The sequence below is a fragment of the Microtus ochrogaster genome, linkage group LG4 (genome assembly GCF_000317375.1).
Source record: "Microtus ochrogaster isolate Prairie Vole_2 linkage group LG4, MicOch1.0, whole genome shotgun sequence".
In the NCBI taxonomy this organism is placed as follows: domain Eukaryota; kingdom Metazoa; phylum Chordata; class Mammalia; order Rodentia; family Cricetidae; genus Microtus; species Microtus ochrogaster.
Window position 1 is genome coordinate 25,589,017 of NC_022030.1, and position 24,659 is coordinate 25,613,675.

A 24,659-nucleotide genomic window follows, 5' to 3' on the forward strand; every position below is an offset into this window, starting at 1 on the left:
GTAGCTCTGGTGGGACTGTTAGCTTATGAGATTTTTTTCTTTTACATTTAAGTACCAACATTATATGCTTTAAAAAGAACAGGCACCAAGTCTGCTTTACATTGCATTGCAAAGGTTATCAACACTTGTTGACACAGCAAAAAATCATAAATGAAAGTAAGAAGAAAAAGAAAAAGAAGAGGGAAGGGGAAAGGAAGGACAGGTGAGGAGACAGACAGAAGCTGACAGAAAAAGAGAACATAAGCGGACCGGGCAATTGAAGGTAGGTGTGTGTGCATCTGTGTCTATGTGTGTGTGTGTGTGTGTGTGTGTGTGTGTGTGTGTGTGTCAGTTTGCCTAGAGTAGACTCTTCAAACTATGTCAAAATTAAACTGTTTTTAGAAAGATGCACTTTAGCAGATGTAGAAGGACTGGAAAATAGATTTTTATACTACCATTTATCTCCTCATCCTTTGTGAACTTGATTCTGCTATTAAATTCTGAAGTGTCTAAAGTCACATTTTCCTGACAGGCTCCAATGGAGAACTTCAGTGTTTCCTCTGCTCTTAGCTTGGGAGTCCCAGATGGCTCTGAAAGACTAATACCTGATTGCTGGGAGCCGATTCGAATAACTGCCATTACAAGATGGCATTTGGCCCCAGCCTCGCTTGATAAACTCCATATTAGGGTTGCAGTTCTTCCACCGGAAAACAGGGTGAGTTGTTGTGATCTAGCTGCCCACACTTCCCCTGACCGGCAGGGAAACATCCTGGTCTGTAACTGACAAGGATGTTTCCCTGCTTTCTTTCCTGCCGGTGGGTCTCCAAAAAAGCAGTTAAAGTATCAAAGTATCAAAAGTTGCTAGGCAGACTCCCTATATAAGCAGCTATAGTTCAGGGCTCTGGGCCCCTTGCTTTCTGCTCTCCCTACAACAAAGAGGCTCCAATAAAGCGTGATTTGAGAAGAATCCTCGTCTGGTGGCTGTTCTTTCCTGCTGGTCAGAAAGTTCGCCGCACCTGATGTGGTGAAGCAGTTGCTGAGAAATACTGTCATGTCAAAAAATATTCTGTCACAAGGTCGCAAAAGTTAATTTATTACCTTACATGTATTGTATACCTAAAATTAAATGAACCAATTGTCCAGATTTCAGTCAAAACTCAACTCGATTAAAAATTAATTAGATTTTACCTTGGTCTACAGCAAAGGCTGAGGGGCACTGTAAGGAGGCAGACAGCAAAGTGGCAGCAGCAGTGCTGAGAAAACAGCAATAGCATAGGACGTACTACGCTGAAGCTTAAGAGCGAGTCTGCATCCGATGCATCGTCAGTGTGGAGACAAATTATTCCTTACTCAGAAATGTGCACTGGAATACACCATCACCTCCAACATCACTCTAGGCTCTGTACAAATTATCACAGTATCTCATCACCAACTCGATGATGTCATTCAGGAAATACTGACTGAATAGGAAATGCTAAATAACAGAATGGGATCAACAATATACCATCCTTCCCATCACTTACAGGCTAGGACATATCAATAATAGAAGAAAACAAGTAAATGCGGAAGCAAATGACATGTGTTCTACATGTACTACCTCACTTAAGTTGACAGAGCCAATGAGGCAGGATGAGTGAGGAAATGAGATTGGAGAATCTGAAAGTCTATCACTTAAAAAAGTAGGATATGTTGAGCAGGGGAAATAAAGTATGTTCAAATTATATGCTATATATGAATAAGAAGCATTTCATTGAAGAAATAATATTTGGCTTTCTTGTTCAGTAAAAATATAACATATCAATCACAGGGTTATATTTCCAATTCTTAAATATGTAAGCTTCTATACCTTCTGTTTAAAAACCACCTTTTAATGACTATGGCAAACATACAAGTTGAAAAACAAAAACCACCCATAATCTTCATGCAGAATACTATTTTAAGTATCTTTCTTTTAAATTCCAATGAGACTGTGAAAATCAATTTTGGAACATCAACTTCTCCAAAAAGCCATAAAATAGGTATTTCTGCTTCACTGATTCCCTATCATTGCGATACTGTGAAATGATTAAAGTTTAAAGTGGTCATCGTTTATACTTCAACTATGAGTCTCCCCCCTAATAAAAGTGATTTTCCTCCCCACCTTGTCTTTCCAAGGTTAAGGACATGTAGTTTTACTATACTTCTGCTGTCTAAATCACAGGACCAGGTAATGAAGAGATTACAGGCTTGAGAGCTTTTTTTCCTTTCCATGGAGGTTAGTCTGCATGGATGACCCTTCAACATTAACTGGCATCAGGACCACCCACAGGACTTGTTAGGATAGCTCAGACCCTCTCCCAAAGTTCCTCCATCTGCAGGTTTGAGGGGGGAGCAGAAAGTAAAGCATGATGGTTTAAAGCAGCACATGTTGGTAGCTTACAATCCTGCAAGTCGAAGAAACAAATGTCAGTCTCCGGGGGAAAGTGGAGGGAGACCTCTGTTCGCTGTGAATGTCCTAGGGTTAAGTGAGATGCTCTGCCTCAAGGGAATGAGGCAGAGTAATAGGGGAAGGCACCCGACACCTTTTTCTGAGCTCCCCATGTGGTAAATGGGTGCACATACTGCATACTTACATGTATGTACTACACACATACATCAAACACCATAGGCACACAGAAAAAAGAAATGGTCCTCATGTTTTCCAACTAATATGATTCAATGATTTCAAAAGATTTATTTAAAAAGAGAAAACAATACCACTAGGAAGTATTTGAAAAATTCTACCTATTTGAGACCACCAGTTAGAAATTTCCCTATCAGTAAAACCACAGATTAAAGAGTCCATGGTTTACATATGAATGCCTATTACTATAAGACATGCATGATAGAAATAATAACTAACATTGGCTGAGGTTGATTCTGCTTTTCATCGAGTCCCCACTCTAGAGTCAATGACAACAAAATTATAGTTCCTTTTTACAGTGTTGTGAACTTTTTGTTCCATATTTAATATATGTAATTTGTTACATAAAGTATAGAAGAAAAAATATAAAATTTCATTTTCCAAGGTGTGTGTGTATATATATATATATATATATGAATAAAGCATTCTATTAAAAAAATCATTTGTAGTTATCTTTCTAATGCCCGTGGTCTTTCTAATTTAAACACTCTTATTTAAATGCCATTAAAATTCTTAACATGCATATTTATTAGTCTTTGTAAAAGGGGATGTGAGACAAGTCTTTTGTGGTATGATTTAATTGTTCTCTTCAAGGACTGGGTAGAAGGTGAACATGAATTGAGTTAGCGAGATAAAACACCAAGGGCTCTTTGCCAGGGTAAAACAAGCTTGCCTGTTCTTGCATATCCTTATCATTTCACTCCTGAACTAGGCTAGTACAGAACAATATTACACATAAGGAATACTAAATATTATATAAGACTGGGTCAACACTTTACTATCAGATAAAGAATCTTAATTAAAGTGTCAAATAAATTTTATTAAGCCAATTAAATATAGTTTACATTAGTCTAGGGTACAGAAAAGACTAGTACGAGTTCATCAAACACACTTCTATCTGTATTTTAAAATGTACAATACCTTCTAAGAGGACTATAACTATACAATTATGAAACAATAACTTGCTATGTGAAAAAGTTTTTCTTCTGTTGTTTTTTTCAGTTCTTGCGACTGAACTAGGGGTTTGGGGCTTGCCAGGTAAGCATTTACCACTGAGCAACATGCCCATCTCCAAAATTTATATTATAAAAAAAGGAAAATGATAAATAAGAACTAAACTATTACATAAACAAAACTGAAGCTAAGCCTATGTTCCTTCCAAAGGAATTCCCCTCTCATCCAACCAGAACAGTCAACATTCTGACACTGTGAAGCAACATTATCATCTCAAAGCCCATACTCAAGGACAGAGCATCCAGTTACAACACAGGCAGAAAGGCCATGTTTTAAGTAAGTTTATGGTTTTGTGAGACAGCTGGAATCCGTGCCTACCCTCAGCCACGTGCTGCAGCACATAGCCAGCAGTTCACAAGGCAGACACAAACAGGGATCCACTTTGGAAGAAGAAGGTTGAAATTCCCATGTCATATAATAATGTATATATAAAAAATGTCTATTTGTCATTTTATTTTTTCAAATATATCAAAATTTATTAAATTTCAGCATTATCTCAAAAATCCACCAGCTTCAAATATTTACTGTCACATATGTATTGGGTTCTGGAAGGTTATCTAAAAACAAGCAAAAAATGCTCTATTGCTCTCACAGAGCCTAACACATAGGTCACGTGGTTGCTGGGAATGGAATTCAGGCCTTGTGTAAGAGCACTGAGCGATGTTTTACTCTTTTGGATTTTGGGAGGGTACCACATAGCTCCCAAATAAATCACACACAGAGGCTTACTCTCAGTTATGAATGCCCAGCCTTAGCTTGGCTTGTTTCTTGCCAGCTTTTCTTAAATTATTCCAACTACCTTTTATCTCTGGGCTTTTATCTTTCTCTATTTCTGTATAACTTTCTCCATGGTTTGGGTGGCTGGGTGTAGCTGGGTGGCTGGCCCCTTCTTTTCTTACTCCTTGATCTCTTTGCTTGATCTTTCTTCCCAGATTTCTCCTATTTACTCTCTCTGCCTGCTGGTCCTGCCTATCCTTGCTTATTCCTCGCCATTGGATGTTCATCTCTTTATTAGCCCATCAGGTGTTTTAGACAGGCACTGCAACACAGCTTCACAGTTAAACAAATGTAGCAGAAACTAAAGTCACACACCTGAAAATAATATTCCCCAACAACTGAGTGAGTGCTCTTAACCACTGAGCCATCTCTCCAGCTCCCAGAGACCTTTCTTGCATTTTCTGAATGTAGACATTCATAACTTGGAAAGGGAGGAAGTATAGAGATTGCAAATGTCTGAGTAATTTATAACTAATCACTTGCATTTCACAAGTGTAACCCTCTGCTGTTTAGGCATGTGCTTAAAAGTTTAAAGTATTTAAAGCTAATTTCTTAATATTTTGATCATAAATCTGGAATTTTCTAACTTTTCTATTCTGTCCTATAAAAGTACAACACAGAGAAAAACTGTCAAGGTAAAGTATTTTTCACAATGCTGTATTTTACATTTTGTTCTTGCCTGTACTTGTCTGTGGCACTAAATGCAAGAGCCTAGTAAACTATTCCTATCCTTATGCAGAATGCTGCTGAGACTGTTAGCAATAAAACCTGCCTAGAAAAAAATTAAAATTCTTCATTCCTTTTCAATCTCAAAATTGTTTCTTCTCCTAGCATCTTTCAGGAAGTTACAGCTAAATTTCAAGCTCGGTCTACAATTTATATAGACCGTCAATAGTGTATGCTTTACACTTTAAACTATGAATTCCCATTGTTGTTTATTTTTCCATTGTACTGATAATATGTTCCTACTCCTACTTAAACATCATGGTAACATAAGTTGGAATAGCTTTGCATGTTCAGAGTCAGACATGGCAAATGAAAATTGGGCTGCTGTTGTCTGACATACTAATGCATTGGTTAAACTCTTCAGGCAACTACACAAGCTGGCTGAATTTCAACACTTTGGTGAGTTAGGTGGTATAGCTAGGCTATTCTTACACTATACTCACTCCTGCTCATCCACCTGCAACAAAATAGCATTGGGCACCATGTTTAACCCTGGATTCGAGGCTCTCCAAACCTGACTTCCATGGGAACACTACATGATGTTCAGCTTCCAAAAAAGTGGGTGCACTTTGCTGGACTACTCTTGCCATCTTTACAAGCCCCAGAGACCCTGTACTCTAGATCATTCTTCTATCAAACAGCATCTCTTCTCCTCCGCATCTGACCTCTTCTTACTGTGAGCTGCTTCAAGTTCATCTTCAGTGAAGCATTTTTAAGCCCCCCTTCTCATCTATATTCCTGAAACACATATTGTTATTTTTAAAATATTAATTAAATCTTTTATAAGTGTATCTCAAATTGAGGTTCATAAAATTACACTAAGACATTACAAAAGAAGAACACAGTTTTGTATGACTTCTTCCAATCCAGTTCTATAAATGTACCCTAAGACTCCTCATTTGTGTGTTCAGGGTCTCACTTCAACTTCCCCCTAAAGAAACTGAGATTAGTAACAAAACAACACTCTACTCTACAGTATTCTACTAACACTGCCATAGGATGAAGTTAGAGTTACAACAAAAATGACTTCTGACAGAAAGAAATTCAAGACTTTCTTGAACCCAGAACTGCTCAAAACACAAGGTAACATAAATCTTCTGCAACACCGGTAAACTTTTCAAGCTTATTTGTGTGTGCATTTTATCTTATGAAAGTAAGAGAATACTAAAATACTGCTTTGCAGATGACTTTTTCCAAATTCTGTTTCACGAGCATCTGGTCCTTCTAGGTGTATTGTATAGAGGCAAGCATGCACGGCATCCATGTGAGTCAACAGGAGCTGCCGTCCTCAAGCACTGTCTTTTTATCTTCTCATGCACCTGCATTCACCTTCTGAAGCAGGCCAGGCACTGTATTTCACTCAAAGCCTTGCTCAATTGTAAGACCTAAGGAAGTTTAGGGTTTGTGGAAAGCAGGCCACGCAGGGATTCCTCCCATCAAGTCATTATAGCTAACATTCTTACTTCTAGGACTAGTACATGCAGAATTAACTACAGGGTCTGAAAGCTTAAAAAGCAGATTCTAGAAGATAAGCCTTGAGCCATATAAACAATCGTTTTCCTTTTGAACATAAAGCTATCTCAGTACATTTCAGTGACAAGTGGTTTGGTCTACTAAAGATCCAGCATGGCAGCCAAACCCCTCAGACAAGGGTAACAGCTGGTCACGTGACATCTTACGACAAGCCCTGGTGAACTAGAAAGGGCATGGCTAGCTTCACTTCATTGTCCCCATTAGCACAAGTAGACAGAAATCTTATTTTATCCCCTAGTTATCATGGCATACACATTCCTTTAACTGTTAACAAAAATAAGCAAAATATCCTGGAAAAATGTTATCAAAAGAAATGAAGGTAGGTGTTGAACACATGGCCAAGAGTTCTTCCCCAATTACACTCCTATTTTTTAACAAGTCTCTCACTGACCCTGAGCCATTGGTCACACTAGAATGGCTAGCCTTCATGCCCTAGACATCCTCAGCCTTGCCAAACTGAGTCAGGCTGGGGATTCAAACTAAGGTCGTTATGTTCCATGTGCCGAGAACTCAACAGATGGTTCACCTTCCCAGTCCAATTTTGGTCTTCATATTGTTCTAATAAAACATCTTCCTGGAAAGTTACAATTGCTTGACAGCAGATGCCACATCACAAGACTATTTTAGGTATTTGAATGTTGAGCAAGTAATACATTCAGAGGGCTAAGAATGTTGAAGATGTAAACTACGAGGCAGTGAGATGAATCAGTAGGCAGAAGCACTTACTACCGAGCACTTCCTCATGACCTGAGTTTGAGCCCTGGGACCCACACTGGAAAGACAGAACTCACTCTGGCAACTGTCCTCTGGCTTCACACATGTACACGAAAATGTAATAATACATTATAAAATGTTGCTGATTCCTTTTACATCTCCCCTGCCCTTCACACACATGTAAGTTCTAGCATTAGTTTTGTACGTGTGTATACACACACATATATATGTTGGCAATCAAACTCATGAATGTCAAAGAAAGCTCTACAAACCCACTCCGCATCTATATGATCAGTGTTTATTGATCACATAGAAAATTCAGAAAATTCAGGCACATGATCTTAAAGGCCTTAATCTTCATACATGAGAGCAATGCAACATAAACTCTGATTTGTAGTGTTCTCCTTTTTAATCAATATACCAAGGAACTCTCTTTACTCAGAACACAGAAAACTCCCTAACAGAACTCCTTCAGACAGAGGACTGTGAATTATTTAGTTAGCCCCTAATAGTAAAAATTTCTATCTGCTGATGCTGTGGACAATGTTGCAGTGACTAGCTAACACAATCCCACACATAAATAAATGTGACAAAGAGAGAAATTATGAGTTACTGCTGAGTCAAAGCTACATATTTTATAATTTTGACAAATTCTCCAAATTACCTTGTAGAAAGGGTTTTTCAGATCATACTCTCCAAAGCAAATGATCAACGAGAGCCTTTGCTATGTTACCAAGAAAATTAGATATTAAAGTCTGAGATTTAGATTAATATTCTAGATAGAAACAGCATTTGATTATAGCTTTAATTTTTCTTTATCTACTGAGAGTGGAGAATTATAATACCATTAAAAGGAACTGAAAGGTATTTCTAATTCTGAACTGTCTATTCACCTCTATGGCCAATTACTCTACTTGGCTCTTTGTCTTGTTTTGTCAATCACTAGCTTCTTTTTGTATACTGATGAGATCTAGAATGTTATGAAATGAGTGTTTCTTGATCAGCAAATCTTTTATACGCAGACAGACAGCTTTTTAAAGCAGCACTGATACTTTCTTTTTGCAGCTTTGTAATTTTAAGCTTTCTTTTTATTCTTTTCTTCTGCGTTCCTTTGACTTAATTGTAGGTTTGCGTTTTCCTAATTTTTTATTCGGATGCCTGAGTCACTTTATTTATTTATTTGCTTGTTTGTTTTGGGGATAAATATTTACAGCTCTGAATCACCTCTTAAATATTATGTAAATTTGTATCTTCCCCACTCCTTTCCCACATCCACAATAAATGAGGCACACACAGGCTTAAATTCCAAGGAAATTCCTCACTTTCAGAGGCATTTTGCCAGAGCTTGGTGAAATTCATAACAATTATAACCAGTAATGAAGTAACACATGATATTTCAATGCATGATATTTCAATACATGTGTATATTACACAATGTTTAAATCAAGTTCCACATAACTCTTTCTTCAAATTTATCATTTATAGTGGTGGAAAGAGTCAAAACACTTTCTCCAAACTTTAAGAAACATACAATATTTCATTATTAATGTTAATAACACTGCTGCCTAACACCTCACCAGGATATCTCATTCCTGCCTGTAACTTAGCATTCACTGGTCAGTCTTCCCATATCCTACATTTCCTCCTCTATCTGTGGCCCTAATAAACACCACTCCATTGGCATCAGGCCAGCTCTTTTAATTTCCACATGACATCATGCATACTTATCTTAGTAGTATCATATTATAGGCATTTTCTTTTATTCATTCATCAGTTCATGAACACTTGGGTTGTTTCCATTACTTGGGAAAGTTGATTCATGCTGCAGTGAACGTGGCAGTGAAGATATCTCTTGCATGTGCTTACTTCATGGTTTTGATTGCAAAACTAGTAAAGGAATTAAAGCAGCATATGCCAGTGTTACTTCTGACCTTCTGAAGACCCTTGGTAGTATTTTCCAAAATGCTTTTCCTAATTTACACTAATTCACCTAATTTAAGTGTGCTTCACACAACAGCCCTTCTGCATGAGAATACAGAATATACTTTTAAGATACATATGAACCATGTGTACTATAAATGGAGTCTAATTTTAGGAAAACTTCAGCTCATGCTCTTTTTCCTTGTTTTCTTTATCACTACTCTATAGCTTCCAACAGGAACAAAGGGAAAATATGCATCATGTATCTATATTCATACGAAAAATCATGTGAATCTAATTTACTGTTTTCAACATGCCCCTATGTCTACTTATATAAATGGCCTAATAATTACTTTATAGATGAAGGATACACCCAAGGCCATATTTGTACTATGAACAGGAAGTCTTGCCTTTCAACTGGGATAAGAATTTCCAAACGAAAATCTTTTAATCTCTCTCAGGTCTCTTCTGTCTCTTTCCATTACCTTTCAAATATTGGCAGGGTAATTAAGAAATAAAACTCCCTACCAAATAACCACGCCCTTTTTCACTCTCACACACAACAACCCAACAACGACAATAAAAACAACAGTATTTAAGAAGGTTTTAAATAGGATTACAAATGTAATACCACTAAGAAAAATATATTGGTCACCAAGACTGGCTTTAAATTTTGAGATGAACTAGTTTTTCTCTGAGACTCAAGGATGACACCCCAGCAAGTTCTGGAGAATAAACCTAGGGCTCCACAGAAGACAACCGACAGTGATGACAGATTTATCATAAGATGCTCTCTTTCTTTGCTCAAACCGAAGGCCCAAACGGAGATGTATGTATTTCTGGTGTATTCCTATAGAAATAGTGTGTGATTCTGTGTGTGCTTTTCCACTCTCAATAGGCTTAATTAATTTTTTTTAAGGAATGGAATTGATTTTAAAGGGACTGAGAGATCCCTTAGTGGTTAAGAGTGGCATTATACTCCTCCCACAGAGCTCAGTTTGGTTCCCAGAACCTATATGAGCCACCGCTAACTCAAGCTCCAGGTGACTGATACTGCTGTGCCCCATGGGCACTTGTTCCCAAAGACACACACCATAATTAAAAATAATAGAAATCAAACTTTAAAGGAGTCTTAAAGTAAATAGAAGTGTAAACAGCATGAATTCTAATTCGAAAAATTCCCACAAACTGGATTTTAACAACTATAAATGAAATCTGACATATTTAATCATATCATTTTCAAGAGTTAAAAACAGCATCTTTCCTTTCAAATTTTAAACACATAGCACCTTTTAAAACTCCCATCTAAATGATAGCATAGAAGAACTAACTGCAAACATACAAATAGCTTAAAAAACATTAGACAAGCATGGAATTTACTATTATGTATTTGGATGACTATATCAATACTTTTAAAAGTACCTTAAAATTTATTATTATTAAACATGAATTTTCTGTTTTAAGAGACTCACTATGAAACCTGATGAATGTTTCTGCTCAAAGTGAATGCCTTAAGGTATTCAACAAACAATTGGCATTTTAAAAAATATACCTAGAAATTAAGTCAGTCTATCTGTGCCTATTTCCCAGTCTCATTCTTGCACAGCTATTACCAGCATCCTGGCCCCTACAGTTTATTCAAAGTGAACAGCATTATATCCCAGAGAACATATATACATATGTTCACACACACACAGAGAGAGAGAGAGAGAGAGGGAGAGAGAGATAACCATCTAGGGAACATACCAACAGACTGATGAAACATTTTGATGGGCTGGTGTCCATGCTAAATTGTTAATGATTTTACTGTTACCTCTACTGTACATGTAACCACAAAGATAGCTCTTTGGTTTTCACATCTCTACCTAAACTATACCAAGAAACCTTACTTGATGATAATATTTAAGTCAAGCCAGGCATGGTATTGAGGTGGAGATACAGGACCAGAAGTTTAAGTTCATTCTCAGCCACAGTGTGAGTTCAAGGACAGCATGTATCAAATCACCAAAAATTAAATTTTAAATGTTTTTAAAATGAAAAACAGTAGTTATTGTTTTCCATATACCACAGAGTGCACAGCATCTAACCATACCCTCCCCACATTAGCACAGCCACTCTGTTACCGCCTTACTCTTTGGTTTTGGAGTCCCTACTCAGGACAGGTCAGAATGCTGCTGAGCAGGGAGTGCACAGCAAGTAAATATCTCCTGTGTTCAACCATGAGCATTTTCCACTATTCTCTTTATTGAAATGTAAAATTACCTTAAAAACTACCCAGAGGATCCTAATTAATTAAGGAGCATCAGGCCGGGCGGTAGTGGCGCACGCCTTTAATCCCAGCACTCGGGAGGCAGAGGCAGGCGGATCTCTGGGAGTTCAAGGCCAGCCTGGTCTACAAGAGCTAGTTCCAGGACAGGAACCAAAGCTACAGAGAAACCCTGTCTCGAAAAACAAAACAAAACAAAAAAAATTAAGGAACGTAGGCACAGATGTAGGGAAAAGCAAGTCTCTGGTTTCACAAAAAAAGCTAAACCAAGAAAACTCAACATACAAAAAACTTTGTCATAGCCACTATAAAAACATAACCATAGACAGCAGCACTGGGAGACGTGGCAGCCGTCCGAGTCACCTGAAACAGCGCAGCGCCTCCCCTGGAGCCTCCCTCTGCTCTCAGGATGTTCTTTGATTTCACTGATCCTTCGTGCTGCTGCCACAGCCTCTCTTCTGGAGATGAGTTGGTTCTCTCAGTCATGGAGAAATGCACTACTTTATCAACATTATCTGCCTGTGAGATTTTGGCAATCCACACTAAAGTCTGGTAAACAGCCACAGTTATCAGATTCTGCCAGAAGGCAAGCACAGCCTACGGCTCAAGAAGCGGCTCTGCCTGGCTGACCGATGGTTATTCATGAACACTTGAGCTTTGAGACCATCCAGACAGTTTCTTCTATGAAAGCTATATTGGAGAAAAACTAGCTTTACCCAATTTAATAAACTTCTGAAGTGCCATTTAAATGCAAAATTAGGTAAATTTTTACTTATATTTTCTCAAATTCTACATTGTATCTCAAAATTCGGCTCTGCTCAGTATTAGTTTCCTGATTTGCCTTTTATACAGACGAATAGGATTGAATATGTGGCTGGCTCTTTCCAATTTAGCATTATGTCAAAAGAAAAGACTCACTTTCCTTGACTCCACACTCACATTCCTTAAAATAAACAGTTCTTCCAGCTTCTACTAAAGTCTACGCTCCAATCCATGGTTAACAACACGGATTCAATCTCCAACACTGCCTCTGTCTGCTGTGTTATCCCACAAGTCCTTTGCCATGTAAAGCAATAGCCGCCCACTCATCATCCTGTCTGATGTTAAGAGCAACAACAACATTGAATAGAGCTAATGATAAAACTTATTCCATAGCAATATGGGAGGAGTACCGAAGATAATCCATATGGGGGGGGGTCAGCCAAGGGCTAGGGCTGTGCCTCCAGGGCTGGGTGTCTGCTAGGTTCTCAGGAGGCCCTGCACTCGATCCCAAACAAAGGAAGGGAAGAGGATAAAGGTGGGGGTGTTACTCGGAAGTCCTAGGAACTAACGAATGGAGTCAATCCTCTGACATTCACTGGAAGCTTACTCTGGTCTAGCACTCTTCCAGTACTAGGGAGGCATGGATCCTAAGTCAAACACAGTTTTGGCCTTCTAAAACTTACACTGCACTTGAGGGAGAGAAAATAATTAGAATGCATGATGTCTATAAAGGTGCATATACATAACCATTAGAAGTTAGCCACGGAGAAATAAGAAAAGGAGGAGGGAACACCCGACCAGAATACACTATTTATACAAGACAGAGAAGGCATTGGATGGAGTGCTTCATGAGAAGCAGCTAAACTAAGAAAGAAGAAGCCATGGAAGCCCACTGGGTTTGCTGCTTTAAGATGACAAATATGGGTGATCAGATGGTCCTACTGACAACAGTACTTGCCCTGTCCTAGACTCCTCCATGGGCTCTGTGAGGCAATGCAGGTGAGGAGCAGATGTAAGGCACCCAGGCAGTAATAGCATTATTAAGTGGTAAAACTCAAGCAGTTCTCCCATTCTAGTTGTCTAGTTTCCCTGCACTTGGGAGTGCAAAGAATAAAGACTAAAACATACTTTAGTCACTGTAGGCATTATAGTAATAAAATTATGTTTTCATGAATAGGAGAAAAATACATGGAAAACAAAAACTGCACCTAAACAAAATAATGCTCTCTATATAGGCTAAAAAATAAAGTCTAGAGAGATTAAAATTATGTATTTTCTATCTAATTTTATATGGCATATTATATGGTCAAATATATTAACTTCTTACACAATTTAAATCAAGAAATAGATTCAGTAATAAGAATACAAATAACTTCTCAAAGGAAGATATATGGTGATAACACAACCATAACAAAATCCATATCAATTTCTTCTCCACTCATAACTGAAAATTGTCTTTCATAACTCTGTATTACAATTATCTTTAAAAAAAGAGTAACATGATACTGTGAACCAAGGGTATAGCAATGTTTACAATAAACAGATACTAATGTTCATATTTCAAATACTAGGCCTTTATATCAGGCTAATAGGTAGATAAGTTTTAAGTTTTTACCTCATAAAACAATCATTTATAGCTCTTTAACCTTCTACAGCTTCCAACATTCACTTATTTGCATAGCTAGTGCTAGAAAATTATGGGATAATCAACTCCACAGTATTATAGATCTGACAGAAAAATAATAATTGACCATGTAATAGTCTAGAGAATCTAATCCATTACCTAAGTTCATTTCGTGGAAATTTTTATGCAGTGAGGGATGTAATTTTATTTGAAATTCTATAGCCCTACTCAGGTGCAGGTCTGCAAGCTAATTTCTATCATGGATTTGATCTCTATTGTGGACCTGACTGAGCCTACAGAGTGTGCAAATATTTGGCTGGCTTGTGAAGCCAAGCATCAAGATATGTATGAACAGTTTATTTTGTATTAGCCTAACATGGGTAAATGTGTGTTTTAAATTGAGGTTGATTCATAATAGGAGACACTGGGACTGAAGTTCACACTGCTAATTAAGAACACAAAACTCTTGTCATCTAACTGCAGAAGCTGGTGTAGAAGATGTTAAAGGTAACCTCGGGCTTGTGGCTTCTGGGAAGTCGGGTGGAAGGAGGGAAGAACGAACTGAAGTTAGATGTGATGAGATGAATTTGAAGTAAATGTTGGGGGATACACTGTAGGGCCAATACTGCATTAGAACTGAATTTACTTTTTTGAATGTATTAATGGTAAAGTCCTGAGACTGATCACTCTAAACAGACATTATTTTCCAGACTGACAAGGGAAAACACAGTAACTTTAAAATTTTTCCAATTATAACAGCATTCTTGGGACTGTCACTTTGATTTAAAAGCTGCTCATATTCATATATACATATACACACACACATACATACATACATACATACATACATACATACATACATACATACATACATACATATAATGGAAAGGGCTCCTGCCATACCCAACCCCATTCCCCAATACTCCAAGTGCTGAGCGGCTCATGGGGGCCACTGTTGTTGTGGTTCAGGTGCCTCAGGTGCTGGCTGGAACATGCCGACATTTCTCATGCCCATTTCTAGCTCACACATCTCGGAGCACATCAAAGAACTGTGTGATAGATCTTAGGGGTCAAAATGACCTAAAGCAACCTTTGACCTGGCTGCCCGGGAAGGTATGGTTTCTGAGAAGAGCAGCATAGCTTCAAACTGTGCCAAACTTGCACTGCATTGTAAATCTCATACTCTAACCTCAAATTTGGACTAAACTCCTAATTGCTAGACATGTTCTTTCATGTGTTCATCTTCAAATCTTTCCTTAGAACCTTTCAAAGCACGAATCTTACATCTTTCAAGATGAATTGGAAAAGAAAGAAATGAGACCATTATGTATCCTAGCAAATACTGAGCAGAAAGGCAATGCATCTTAATAAAACTAAAGCAGGTCTGTATTTCAGCTATGCCAGGAGTTAGTGGTATTCACAGAAGTGATTTATGCTGACTTTAACACATAACTTAAAAACTTTCTTCACTGTGAAAAGCGCTAATGAGTATTCTTTAAACACACACACACACACACACACACACACACACACACACACACACAAAATGGAGTTCAACATACCTTAGGAATAGGATTGAGAAGAACCACCCCAGACTTCTTGGTGATGACTTGTTTTGTTGAGAAGTGGTGATCTATAAGCTGAGGGATATTTGAAAACCCAGTGCCCTCAAATCGATACAGATTCTAGAGGGAGAACAACAAAGCAGAATTATTAGGAAGCCATTGTTTCAGAAAAAAACATCATCTTTATCCATGAGTTAAGTTCTATTTAAGGAGAGCTGTCAGTATACAGCAACATAAACATATTTAACAATGCTCAACCACACACTTGTTAGATAGTAAAAATTAAAAGTAGACAAAAAAAATGAAACTCTAGTCCACTGCCAAATCTTTTGACTGAAAAATTTTCAAAATACATATACCTCACATCATAATTACGGTATGAAGAGAGGATAACAGAATTGCATTTTACTAAAACGGTGACCAAGCAAACAAGGAGTTCACTCAAGTTTAGACATAAGGAAGATGTTAGCATGTTTCTCCATGCATGCTCCATTCAATAAACGTTCAGTACCAAAAATACTGTCCAAAGTTTGAGGGTGCCTGATACAACAATAAATAACTTAATACCTAAAATCATTTTTATTTGCTAATATAATAGGTTTTTCTACAACAGGACTCCAATGTAGTATTGGCCAATAAATAAAGATTCAAACATCATTCGCACAAGAAATGAAGATAAAGAAATAAAGAGTATCAGTGCCAATACCTTAGAGATCAGCAGGCTCAGAGCTTAACACCTTTTTAGAAGAATTATTTTGTTATTTGAAATGTATGTGCCATGTGAGCACAGCCATGTGTGTGGATGTCCACGGAGGCCAGAACTGGCTAGATTTACAGGCAGTTGGGAGCCTAATTGAACTCTGTCCTCCACACTTTAATTCCAGCACTTGGGATGTAGAGGCAGGCGGATCTCTGTGAGTTCGAGGCCAGCCTGATCTACAAGAGCTAGGTCCAGGACAGGCTCCAAAGTTGTCCTTTCTAATGAGAAACAAACTTAGTTCCTGAAGACATATCAGTTTTTGTCCTGAAAATACAAAAAAATAAAAAAAAAAAAAAAAAAAGCATATTCTCTTAATGGCTGAGCCAGGTAAGAACATTTTTCTTCTCACACTCTGTCATGTTATTCCTGGATTTCCTATTTAAGTAGACCAGTAGTTAGGTATAAGAATTGACAGCAGTAAATACAGTAGGAATGCAGTAGCCACACTTTTCAATGCCAGACGACTGTGACACAAAGTACTAGAAGCTTCTGTGTGCTTCTTTCTTGGGCTTAACTGAACACACAGGAGGTATGCAGATACAAATGTAAATAAGCATTTTAAGATAACTATTAAGAAATTGAACTTTCTAATCTCATAAAACCAGAAAGGAGAAGCAGGAGTGACTGCTACAGGCTGAGAAAGAGTGTGTGAGGAACAGCAGGAAGCTGGATAAAACAGACTAAACTCCCATGGAAAGGGAGTTAGTTCCCCAGCACAGAGCAGTCGGGAGATGAGCCTATGGAATAGCATGGAAGTGCAGCATGCACTAACGACACCAAGCCCAACAACATTCCCGACAAATAAACAATTTCTACATCTTCCTCTTTCTATTTACTCTTAACACAGCAACTAGGGCATGTTGTCCCTAAGGATCTCTCCTTTGCTTTGCTTAAAAGTCTCTCTTCCCTCCACATAAGGACAAAGACAGATGCTAATCTGAGCTCACCACTGTCTCTCTACTTATCTCTCACCACTCCTCCTTGGATCATTAGTCTCCAGGCCCTTCTTGCTCTAAAATATGATATGCACTCCTTCCTCAGAGTGGTTTGCTACATGAATTAATTTATAAGACAGCCAGCCCCACAGGTAATATCTCCTTTACTGGCTTCTCTGCCAGGCTTTCATCAAATTATCTTTTCTGTGACGTTAACGCTGGTCACCTACACAATATACAATCTCCACTTTCACCTCCTAATTTATCACCTTCTTTTCCTTATTGACATTTTCTCCTTAGAATGTATGACTATAATCCTTTGACCCTATCATCACATATATTTTATTTATTCTTAAAGGTATGTGCATACCCACAAAGAACAGAAAAGGGTGCTGGATTCCCACAAGCTGCAGTTACAGGTGGTTGTGAGACATTTAGCACAGATGCTGGGGGACTCCAACTAGGGTCCTCTGGGCTATCCCTCCAGCCCCAGTTTAACTTACATTTTTTATTATCTGTTTCCCTTCTAGAACGCAGGGATATTAGGCAACAAATTTGTTCACCTTCTGCTCAGTGTGATAGCCTTATGCTCCATATACGGCGTGACACGTAGAAATAAATATATAGAAATGACATGAATGACTGCATGTTGTAAAGTAAAGGAGACAAAGTAGATAGCTTACAAACAAAGGAAAGTTCACACACTCATGAGCATGAGATATCAAAGTATAATGTTTAATAATAAGTACGAAATTGAAGCCCATACAGAATGAAACTTCAAATCTACCCTGATATAAACTTCAGAGTAGTTATTGTCCTATCCTAATGATGGCTGCATGATTACTATATAATGGGAAAAAATCCACTATACAGGCTAAGTCACAAATTCAGAATTGTTGTGCAAAAAACATGTTGGCTTTTTATTGCACATGAAGACTTACAGCATGAATTTAAAACATGGCTTAGAGCCTGGAGACTGCAATAATAAAGCTAAGTAATGCAGAGATTTAATCACCTCAAAGTGAACTTGATCAATATCTAATCTCTTTCCATTTCCTAATTTAAAAACACATGCTATTGGCCAAAGCTTTCTCCATATCTGAACTACAATGTGATACTTTCATTCAAGGCTATGTCTGGAAACAGGGTATTCAGGAAGCAGCAAAGCCATCGCTTGAAACTTTGCTCATTTCGTTATGGTTAGCACATAAAAAGTCTTCTATTTTGACATATATAAGGCATTGTTGTCAATTATGTTCTACCAACTATGCCATGAAAACCAGGACTTATTCCTATTTCAAATAATAACTCTGGACCACTGGACCTGTTGATGGACCGCTCCCCCTACTCTTCCCAACTTCTGTAGTGACCACTCAACGCTGGGCCCCGACACAGCCAGCGTCTTCCACTTGGATTCTTCCTCAGGACAACGTGATCCTAGCACACCCATACTGTGAGCTATGACCGGATTTCAAACTTTTTGTGGCTGAACGGTATGCTGTGGTGCACACTCAACACCACCTTTTCTTTACCCAGGTACGGGACATTTAGGGTGACACTGACTATTCTGAATAGTGTAGGGGAAACAATGGAAATAGATCTTTTTAACATGTTCATCTCAACTAGCCGTGTGATCCAAGGAAGAGGGCGTCTGGATCATGTCATTCTGTGCTCAGATTTTTGAGGGAGCTTCACAATGACCTTTATAACAGCTATGCTAATTAACATTTCAAACACATGAAGACCTCTTTTTTTCCCCTTCATTTCCTCACAGTTTTTACTCTTAGTTTGTCTTCTGAAAACAGACATTTTCACAAGAACAACATGCTGTCTTGGTGGTCTTAATTTATATGATTAGATATGTTGAACATCTTCCATGAATGACTGTTGCCATTTGCACTTCCTCTTCTAAGACAGAAATGTCACTGTGACAGGGTGTTCACACCCTTGGACAAGGAACTACAGACAATAGGTGATGGTTGAGAGGGAGACCAGCCCCTCCCGGGGACGAGCCCTCTAGATGGCTGCCCAATACAAAGTGGTCAGGCCCAAACCACACACACATAAACAACAAGAAGACTTGGCAAGCTGTATTTATAGATTGCAAACACAAGCGTATGTGCATTTATCAGTTTGAGAAAGGAGGGAACATAGAAGGAGATGGAGGGAAAAGACTTGGGAGGATCTGGAGGAAAGAAGGGGAAGGGAGAAAGTGATATAATTATATTCTCAATAAATTTTGTAAAAAATAGAAAATTGCTTAAAAGGCTATTGAGACCTTTCTTCTTTTTAAATTGGTTTATTCGGTTTTGTGCTATTGGCATATTTGAATTCCTTACACATTGTGGGAATAACCTCTTCAGCTGTATAGTTTGAACATGCTCTCTTGATTCTCTTAATCTGCCTCTTTACTCTGTTGATAGCTTCCTTTTTCGTGCAGAAGTTTTGCTAGTTTGACATAAACACAGCAAACAATCTTTCTGTAGTCTGTATTTGGGGACATATCAAAACACCACTTCCCAGGCCAGTATCTTAAAGCATTTCTCCTGTTTTCTTCTAGCAGTTTCAGAAGTTATGATTTTATGAATAAGCCTTAATAGATTTGATATTTGTTACTGTAAGAAAGAGCAGTTGCATTCTTATGCATATGGGCATCTAATGTTCCCAACACCACTTACCTAACAGAGCCATGGTGTATACTTGTCCCCAACAGAAATCAGCTGGTCACAATGTGTGGGTTGGTTTCTGCCTCTCTATTCTGCTCACTGGAATATAGTTTTGTTTTGTTTCAAGACAGGGTTTCTCTGTAGCTTCTTGGAGCCTGTTCTGGAACTCGCTCTGTAGACCAGGCTGGTCTCAAACTCACAGAGATCTGCCTGCCTCTGCCTCCCAAGTGCTGGGATTAAAAGCATGTACCACTACTGTCCAGCTGGTTCTCTCTGTTTTTAATGTCACTTTGATGACTACAACTTAAACGTACATTTTTAGGTCTGGTTATGTGATGCCCCAGCTTCTTTTTGCTCAAGACTGTTTTGGCTATCCAGGTTTATCTATAGTCTCTTATGAACTTTGAGATTATTTATCATAATTCTTTGCTGATAAGTCTGTATATCATATGGGGACATTTTAGTCATACTGATCTTCTTATGCATATAGGATATCTGTGTATATATCTGTATGATTTTCAGGATCCTTCATCCATGTTTTAAATTTTTCTTTTCCTTTTACTTGTCTGTTAAATTTGTGGTGAGTGTTTATGGTTGTGCGAAATGGAACTGTTATTTTCACTTTTGGGGGGATAGGTAGGTTTTCTCAGCATATAGAAACATGATCATCACTGAGACTTTCAGCTAAGATCAAGTGCATGCAGAAATACAAATGTGTTTGGGGTGCTGATTTGGATACTCAATTTTATAGAACTTATTAGTTCCAACAGGGTTTTTTTTTTAATGTCTTTTAGAAATCTCTATGCATGAAATCAGGTCATCTTTTAACAAGGGCAAATTGCTTTTTTTTCTTTGTTATTATGAATTTCCTTTATTTCTTTTTCTCTTGCCAATTGTTCTGGCAAGGGCTTTCCATCCTATGTTGACAAAAGGCAATGACAATGGGCAACCTTGTCTTTTCCAGAAGTTAGAAGGAAGCTCTCCATGACTTCTCCACTCGGTATGGCAATAGCTGTGGGTTTGCCATAATCACCTTCCCTGGGCTGCAGTTATTCTTTCCACCCTGAACTGTATTCTACCATGTAGGGTATTCTACCATGGATCAATTTTGAATTTTGTAAAATGCTTTTAGTGTCTACTTAAATTTCGCTCCCTATGTTTCTGCATTTGACTCTGTTAATACATCAGCTATTTTACACTAAAGCATTCCTGCATCATTTGATCACAGAGAATGATCTTTTCCAATGTGCCATGAAATGCAGCTTGCCAGCATTTTATTTAACATTTTATGTCTATGTTCATAAGTGGTATTGGTCTATAAATTTATTCTGAGATTGTTTCTTATCTAGTATAGGCATGTGTATGTTTTTAAGGATTCTTTTTCAATTTTTTAAATACTCTGGGAAAACTGGCACTAGTCTTTTAAATATTGGTAGATTTTATAGGAAAGCCTCAAGTGTTGAGTTTTTCTTTGATTTGAAAAAGTGATTCAACGGCAATTTTACTAATAAATTTTTATTGTCATTTTAGTAAATGTAATCATTTATTACTGATTCAATCTCAGGGCTCATAAAGGCTGAGACAGAAAAATCCCACGTTCATGGCTAGCCACAGTTACACAGTAAGACTCTGTCTCAAACAACTGGGGGGAGGGTATATGCATTATTCAAATTTGGTAACCTACATAGCACAGAATTTATCTGGTCTTCTAGATTTTCTTTTTATTCACGTATGGGGGAAGGGCATGGGTCTGTGTGAGGCAGAGAACAATTTTCAGGACTCAGTTTTCTTTCCACCACGTGAGTCCAACAGGCTTGGTGGCAAGTGCCTTTACCAGCTGAGCAATCTCACCAGCACTGATATTTTCCCTGTTGTTATACTTGTTCACAGTCCTTTCAGATGATCCTGTGTTTGTTGGTAATGTCGGCTGCAATGCCTTACACTCATCTCTGACACCGAGTACTGTTCTTCACTTAGCTAAAGGCTTTTTAAGTCTATCTTTTCCAAAAGCCAACATATTCCATTTGTCCTTGCATTTCCCAAGTATTCTATTTATCCCTGCTCCGATGTTTAACATTGCGTTGTACTGATTTGGTTCTTGGTTTTCTAGTTCCTTAGGAAGCATCAAAGGTCTCCAGCTAAAGTCTTGCTGCTGTTTTATGAATGTTGGTGCTGGTTGCTAAGAATTTCCCTTTGACAATGGTGTTTGCCATAGTCTGTAAGTTTAGTGTAATGTATTTCCATTTGCCTCAAGAATCTTATACTTCTCATTTAATGTCTTCAGTGGCTTGCTTCCTCAAGACAGTGTCTGACTTCCAAGTATCTAATGCTGCTTTTAGAGTGTCCCCCATTGATGACTTCTAGATTTACACCAAAGTTCTCAGAAAGGAACTTTGAATTTTTTTTAAATTGTTAAGATATTTTTTGTAGCTCAACATGTGATTTGTTCCAGAAAATGCTCAGGGTGCAGTTTAGACAATGGCTGTTAGATGTACTGCTCTAAAATGTCTTAGGTTCATTGTGTCTGAACATGGGTTGACTCCAATTTTCCTTTGCTGATTATCTAGTAGTTAGATGATCTGGTCACTGGTGAAGGCTGGGTATTGAATTCTGCCATTATTATATTACAGTCTATCTTTCCCTTAAGATTTATTAGTACCTCTTTTACATATTTATCTAACTACTAAATTTCATATGTTAAATACCACCTCTAATTTTGTGTTAATTTTATGTTGTTGCTGACTCACATGCTTAGTCCTAACATAATACTCAATAAATATTTCCTGAAAGAATGAACAAGAGAATAAACAATGCCATTATAGGAAGACTTTAAAAGTTTTATTTTAAAATAAATTTCATTTTAATTTTATTTATCATTGCCTGTCAATCTAAATTTCATGGCTCAGTCAACCCTAAGTTCAAACTGATATGTATGTAAGTTACTAAGTCCTTGAAATCCTACAGGTTCTGTTTATGTCATGGCTTAATCTTTCTATATTAACTAATATCACTCTTGTGCTGCAACAGAAACTCAAACACTGTCGACAGGCAATTTCAAATGCAGTTAATTTGGAATGATGGAGTGAAATATAATAAAAACAAGCAACAATTCTTCCATTTGCAAAAAATAGCCACTATAAATTTCTCAATCAGTAAAAGCAAAAATGTCAAAATTACTATTCATCTATTGAGTGCTTAATAAAGACAACATAACAGGGCACGGTTTGACAATGGTTTGACAAAACTTGGGGCCTACAAGATGGCACAATGCGTAAATGCATTTGTTGCAAAGGCCTGGAGATCTGAGTCTGAGTCCCCAGAACCCACAGGTAGAAGGAAAGAAGTAACATCTGAGAGCTCTCATTGACCTCCACATATGTGCATAGCAGCACCAGCCTTCCCCCCAACATGATACACACACAATAATCATAAATAACTTCTTAAAAGAAAGCAGTTTATCAATTCTAAATGTTCAAAAAGTAAATTAGTTTTAGAATAAAGTGAATATGTCATTTATATATCTTTATAATTTTCTATTTATTGTTTATTAATATCAAATGGTATTATAAAAAAACAGAAAAATAATTTAAAAAGTATTTCACTCAATAAAATATATCATAGTTTGAAACTAGCTAGAGAAGTGCCTTCAAAAGTACACATTTCATAATCCTGTGTTTTACTATAGGAAGAAAAATACATGGTATTTACATTACTTTTGTTTTTAATTTAAAATACGTTAGTACTCAAATTCAACCTCCTATATATTTACATTTAAATTTAATTTTATTAACTTTTAAATATGATATTTTCTCATTATGATTTAAGATTTTAATCCATTTTAGAGCATCATATTTATGGATCTAAGAAGAAATTCCAATGTTAAACTTATAGTGTGGCAAGCATTTCTTATAGAGCATGCATCAGTACATTTCACGTATACCACAGTGGATTCCATCAGTAGATACCCAGGAAGTAGACTGGGAACGTACATCGACAAACTGGATGATGAAGTGCCTCCTCTGGCCATCTGAGTACACGGAAAGGACATATTCACCAGGTTTCCCATGGCTCTCGCGTACCAGGAAGTCTCCTTGCTGCCTCAGAAGCTCTTGGGCCTCTATCCTAGGGATTGCACCATGGTACCAGTCATGCTCCGCCAGGGGCTTCTCACTCATAGAGATCATGTCAGAGAGCTGAACAAATGTTTTAAAAACCAAGTTAGAAAAAAAATTGTCCTAATAAAATTCACTGCAAGTAAAAATACTTATTACACATGATCTGATTTCATCAGTCAATTAAAAATTAAATGATAAAACTTACTAAGGAAAATATCCTCTGAAGTACGAGGACCGAAGTCTAGCACAAATACACGTCCTTCAATACTTTCTCTCCATCATGCACTGGAACATTAGTTTAAAGTTTGCAGTCCTACCCTTATACCCCTTATCATAAAATCAATCTATTAAACAATATTTATCAATCAGAAAAATTAGGAAGTATATTCATAAAAATTTATAACAAACACATTAAACCTGCTTTTTCACTGAATTATTAACTCTGGACTACTCAGACTATGCACTGTACATAATGGTAGGCAGGAATGGGTCTCGGCTCAACCTCGAGCTGCCTGGCTAAGTACTCTCTCTCGCTCCTCCATCTTACTTCTGTTAAGCCACTACTCTGTCACAAGGTTGGCCTTGGTTTTGCAAAGCTATGCAGATAAATCCCTGGGGAAAGAAAATGAGCAGGATATAAA

At 37.6% G+C, this 24,659-nt stretch overlaps 1 protein-coding gene across 3 annotated transcripts in view; it reads right to left on the minus strand.

The window, feature by feature from the left end:
* Positions 1–24,659, minus strand: part of Fer (FER tyrosine kinase) — a 323,903-nt gene that overhangs the window by 161,274 nt on the left and 137,970 nt on the right. For all 3 annotated transcript variants that reach the window (XM_013351613.2, XM_005361336.2, XM_005361337.3), the window contains 2 exons: positions 23,893–24,096; positions 15,540–15,662 (listed from right to left, as the gene is read on the minus strand). In XM_013351613.2, coding sequence (XP_013207067.1) covers positions 15,540–15,662; positions 23,893–24,096 — 327 coding nt within the window. The remainder of the gene's footprint in view (positions 1–15,539; positions 15,663–23,892; positions 24,097–24,659) is intronic.